Source organism: Fukomys damarensis, unplaced genomic scaffold (genome assembly GCF_012274545.1).
Source record: "Fukomys damarensis isolate Sample0158 unplaced genomic scaffold, DMR_v1.0_HiC HiC_scaffold_19, whole genome shotgun sequence".
NCBI lineage: Eukaryota > Metazoa > Chordata > Mammalia > Rodentia > Bathyergidae > Fukomys > Fukomys damarensis.
In genome coordinates, this window is record NW_022900931.1 from 4,821,344 (window position 1) to 4,827,050 (window position 5,707).

The 5,707-nt window shown below is 45.8% G+C and overlaps 1 protein-coding gene across 1 annotated transcript in view; it reads right to left on the bottom strand.

The window, feature by feature from the left end:
• Samm50 (SAMM50 sorting and assembly machinery component) overlaps positions 1–4,806 on the bottom strand; it is a 27,305-nt gene extending 22,499 nt beyond the window's left edge. Inside the window, exon 1 of the mRNA XM_010634363.3 lies at positions 4,652–4,806. Coding sequence (XP_010632665.1) covers positions 4,652–4,789 — 138 coding nt within the window. The 5' untranslated portion in view covers positions 4,790–4,806. The remainder of the gene's footprint in view (positions 1–4,651) is intronic.
• Positions 4,807–5,707: the final 901 nt, after the last annotated feature.

Consider the following 5,707-nt stretch of genomic DNA (forward strand, 5'->3'; position numbering starts at 1 on the left):
AAAAAAAAAAAAAAAAAAAAAAGAGAGAGAGAGAGAGAGACAGAGATGCTATAGGGGCCAAGGATTTGCAAGCTCAAAGTCCTGAGTTCAATCCCCAGTAACCCCACGGCTAAAAAAAAAGTCATTCATGTTAAAGAAACTGCATATACTCAAACAATGGGCCAGACAGCAGTGATTTCCTATGGTCTGGCTTGTTACCACCTCAACACAAGTGATTGTTATAAACAGGTGAGTATGAGGGCAACTGGGAGCTAATACCTCACTATTTCCTGCTCACCAACTCTGTATAACCAGGCATCTTTAAAGTCCATAAAACTGTTCATCATTTGCACCCGAGGAAGAGTGGGGACCCTGGGGCCACAGTCTCCTTCCCTTGGGATGCACATGGCCATCTTTAATGCACAGGGTTCATCGTCACTGGCTCTAGAATACTTGAGCAGACCACGTCGTGAATGTGTGAACCCTTCCCATGCCTGTCCTAAGGCTCTGATGGTTACCGAAGGGAGTGACTCCAGCTAGATTCCCGAGCACAGCACTCAGGAACTCCACTGTTAGGCCAACGCCTCCCATTCCAGTTAACATCTCCACCACCCAAGCTCTGCGTACCTCATTCCTTCTTCCAGAATAGCTTTCCCCTAAGTAGCTTACACAGTCACCTTAAATGTCACCTCTGTGAGCCACTTCTGGCTTAAGGCAGAATCACTTCTTCCTTCACAGGGACACCCCTTGACAGTAGTTTTTGACTAACATGGTACCTTTTCTTTTTCTTATGTTACCTCCCTGACACATCTGGAGTATGCAATAAATATCCATGGACTGTGAGTACAGTGACTAAGGTCAAGTCAACCTGGTTGATGTGGAAGCTCCCCAGGAGACTGAAGCACACTTCTGCATATTTGTGGGTGGGTCACAGAGGTGTACTCTTGGGGCCCATGTCCAGTCCCTTACTGTTTCCTGTCTGCCACTGTTTCCCTGCTTTGCTTCCTGGCAATTGAACAGCTTTGTTCCTTCACGCCCTTCTGCCAAGATGCTCCTGCCTTGGAGCAGCCGACCATGTACTGAACACCTGAAACCATGAGCCAAGTTAAACCTGCCTTCCTCTAAGTCATGGGTGTTGGGTATCCTATCCCAGCGACAGGAAAGCTCTGCCAGTGAATGAATAAATGTTCTTTTATTCTTTTATTTAATAAACATGTCCCGAGTGCACACTGTATGCTACTGGCTCACAACAACAAGCAAAACCACCATGTCCTTGTAGTGTAGGCTGAATTTTACTTAAGTTTTTTAAAATAAAGATGACTGGGGCTGGGGATTTAAGTCAGTGGCACCAACACCACCTCACAAGTTCAAGGTCCTGAGTTCGATCCCCAGTACTGAGGTTAAAATAATAAAAAAAAGGAAGATGACAATGAGCAAATTTCATGTCCTTATTATTTCATTTTGCAATATTAACATTTAAAAAACTGAATCATTGTTAATTTGTCTAAAATACAAGAAAAATTAAGAATGTAGGCTGGTTCCACCGCCTGCCTCACCAAGCATAAGGTCTTTAGTTCGATCCCTGATACCAAAGAAAAGAATGTGTGCACTGATTCTTAAATCAAAATGCTATCCGTTGTGCTTGCCTGGGCACAAAGTTTATATTCCATTATGCTAAAAAATAAATCATTACATTTCTTGATATCTCAAAGCTTTGAATGAGACTCACCAAAGACCCACTAGACCCATGTGTCTCCTTTACTCTGGAATGCAGACTTTAAGCTTGAGAGATGTCCCTGCAGTCTGACAGTTACACCAAAGCACCTTCCACTGATGGAGATTCAGTCATTCCTCACACATTATTAACCACTTACCGGTCCAATTATTTCAATACTAGGTGAACAAAAATTGCATTTTTTCATTCGTTTTATAACATAACAGGAAATATAAAAATGACAATTTTATCAAATTTATTCAATCCAAGAATTGACTGATTGAAATGACACTTGCCAGAGCATTGGGGACAGTATGTAAACAAACGCGCTGCCTGAGTGACACTTCGGGTAAACTGGTAAGTGGTTAAGTCCTACTCTGACTGATTGGGAAAATTTTTATAAATAGCAAAAGCCTATAAAGTGTTACAATGTAAAATGGCTTCTGCTTTCTCTAACAGCGTTTGCTTTGTTTAGCTTAGAACTAACAGGCACCAAAGGCACTAATTGCTGAATGAGACATTTGGCCTCACCCTGAGATAACAGGGCACATCATGGTCTTGAGCTCCCAAAGAGATTGGAGCCGAAGAGACATGATCTTAAAAGTGTCTAGATGAAACAACCCATTGCTAACATCTGCTTCCCTGACCCTGAACACCCTTTCTATGGACTAGAAGAGGTAACTAGGTGAATCTTAAAGGTAAACTCCTCACCTGCAAAGAACTGTTACATCTGGGTTGAAAAGTTAATCATCTTGTGACTGTGATTTGAACTGTGAGAATGGAATGTAACCACCCAAATGAAGTCAAGGCTGTAAAACCCTATAAAATGAGGAACTGTAACCCAGTGCATCGTTGATCCAGGCACGGCTTATGTGCAATCGACCCCCGTTGATGGAGTAAATTTATTTTACTTCTATTCTGCTGCCTCTGTGTGTATCACTTGCCAATTCCTTCCATAACATGACAAACATTTATTAATTAAGATCCTAACCCTCACAGAATTTACACTCCACTGTCTGGAAGAATAGGCATGGGATAAATATTTGGAAAATGAATTAAATAGATATTCAGATCTAGTCTCTAACCTTTAAGCAGATCAGTCTGCAATCATCCAACAATAAGTTTTGTTTTACAATACTAGTACCCTCACACTGAGCTACAGTCCCAGCCCTACCTGCTTTTAGACAGGGTCTCAATTGTTCAGGCTGAGCTCAAACTTGCAATCCTCCTGCCTCAGCCTCCCACAGTGCTAGGATTACAGGTGTGCACCCCCACATCCAGCTTCAAGTTTTTACTGATTTCCATGAACAATGCTCTGTGCAAAGCAGGCTGACAGGACAGGAGATAAATTTAATGAACTACAAACAGCATCTTTAAAGTGAGGTGACTAGAATCAAATAAAAAATACAGCAATCCATAACAGACACTGATGTCTAATTAAAACTCTAGAAAAAGACTAAATTGTGGTATGCAAAAAACTAAAAAATTGAAAACATTTTTGTCAGCACATTAATCAATGGAGCATCAATTTTAGCATCAAAGGGGCTTTGCTCCATAAAAGCAGATTTTTTTAAACTGTATCCCTCGCACCTACAACAGTGCCAAGCAGTCGTTACATAAATGGATGGATGCTCATATTGTTCAAGACGTCATGTGAGAGACTCGGTAAGATGTAGTTCATCCTGTAATGTCTAGAAATTTCAAATCTAATAGGATAAGACAAAGTTGCAAACAGACCAAAGGCTAATAAAATTGACAAGAGGAAAAATGCCAAAGAAAGTAGTAGCACATCCAAAAGAGGGCGATAAAGAGGCGGTTTATGCCAGAAGCAACTTGAACTGAGTTGTACAAGATGGGAATATTTCAATGGCTAAAGCTGGGTGTGGAAGCGGCTGATGGACAGAGAATGAGCACCTCAGTACAGTTCAAAGACCACAGCAGAAGAGCAACGGTGCTTGATTGAAAAGATAGGGGAAGGGGAATCAGGTTCAGTTCTGAAAGAAGTCAGGCTGAGATGCCCGGACTAAATTCTTTTGGAAGTTCATGAGGAGGGCTCTATTGAAAAGTAAGGAGGAAGAAGGAGACAACCCCCCTATAGTAGAAAAGTTGTGTTGAGACCTGGACTCTGAGGTTTAGGACATTCCGTGACTCTACGTGACCCTGGACAAATAACTCATTCTCTAGCCGTCAGTTAAAATTACAAAAAAACAAAACAAACACAAAAAAATTATTTGGGAAGCAGGTAATAGGCGCTAAGCAGTCACATACACACTGTCAAATACAATTGACATAGGCTGTTGGTTTGGACTGAGCTCCTACACTAAGCTCAACAGATCAAACCAAATTGGAGTTGTTCATGCTCAATTCCATACTCCCAAGCCAAGACTGAGTTGTTTATTCAACCTTAGGAGACATCAGAAAAGAGGTAGAAAACAAGCGAAACAACCCAGTCTTAACTAGCTCTGCTTCAGCCTCTAGCCGGCTTCTTGTCCTTGCTTCTACTTTCCCTAGTCCTTTCTGTCCACAAAGTCAAACTCCTGAACTTAGCTCACGACTGCTTAAATTGAGGTGTTGCCCACTTCCAGAATTCAAACAAAGTCACTTCAGTGCGTTAAACCAGGTTTGCTGTTAGCTTCGTCTTTGACAGTACTCCCCGTGCATTATGTCTGAATTCTCACAACACCCCGGAGAGGCAGGCACTAAGGTCATCAGGGAAAGTTCCAAAAAGTCCTTTCTGAGGCACTGACTCGCAGAGTGACCTTGAGTGAGCCAAGACTCTCCTCCTCTGGCATCGCTTCCTGCCGGCCCGAGGCAACCTCTCGGCGGCCTCCTGCACCCAGCTTGGTCGCTTCGATGCCCTTTCACCCGGGGAACCCCGGCGCAGCCACGAGAGCGTCTCCCCGCGGCAAAGCCAGCCAGCCAGCGGTCGCACAGCCCGCGAATCGCGGGGCCTCTTACCCGGGCATGCACAGTCCCCATGGCTTTCTCTCCAGCCGCTGCCCTGCTGAGCTCCCCGAGCGCGAGTCCACTGAGGCACAGGAACTTGTCAGGGCTACTCCCACAAGCCTCCGGAAGCAGCGGGCTGGGGGCAGCCATGTTGTCCGCACATGTTCCGCCCCCTAGCTCGCGGCGCCTTCTCTCATTGGTCCTTAGGAGTCTGTGACCGGATGTTCACACGGCCCCCGGGAAACCCTGCAGCCGGCGCAAACTCAAAGAGTCCAGTGACGCACTCGGAGCTGCTGGAACGCGAAGGGCGGGTCTGCTTCAGAGTTTGCGCAGCCAGGAGTTTGGCTGGTACCTGCTAGAAGTGAGACTCTCTGTTGACTGCAGCGGGGGATCACACAGGTCTCTCTCGACCCTCCCGGTATCCCTGCCCGCTGAGTGCAGTGTATACCCTCACTCACCGACGGAGCATGCAGAGCCGGGGCCCTGGCTCCTCTGGCTACCCGAACCCTTCCGGTCTTTGCGAGTCCTCGAAATGAAGACGACGGTTGTATCTACTTAACAGGGTTGGATTAGAAGGTCGCCGGGATGAGAGACAAGACTTGGTGGGGCTCCTACGGAGCCCAGGATAAACAACTGGCTCAACTGTATCCAGTGGTTGTGAGGCCACCTGGTGTTTGGCAAGGGGCAGTCACTCCTGTAAAACAGACAGCCCTGGTGTTCACGTTGTGGTGGCATAAACGGGGTACAGTGAAAAAAATGAGGCACCCCCCCACTCCCCGAGAGAGACATCCCAGGAGTGTCCTGCAGGCCACGCCAGAGTCCTCCTACAGGGATTATGAAAATGCATATTGTGGTGGTTGGGTGTAGCTCAGTGGTAGGGACCCATGTGGATGCCAGACAGGCAGGACAGCTTCTCATGTGAGAAGAGTGTGTGGACCAGGCCTGGGGATCAGGCTTTTCAAGGAGCAGGAGCAAGGGCTGCGTTGGGATCCAGCTGTAAGTTAGCTCTGCCTCCAGACAGGTCATAGCCTCTCCGAGAAACCATTTTCTCCACCAAAAAATAATGGG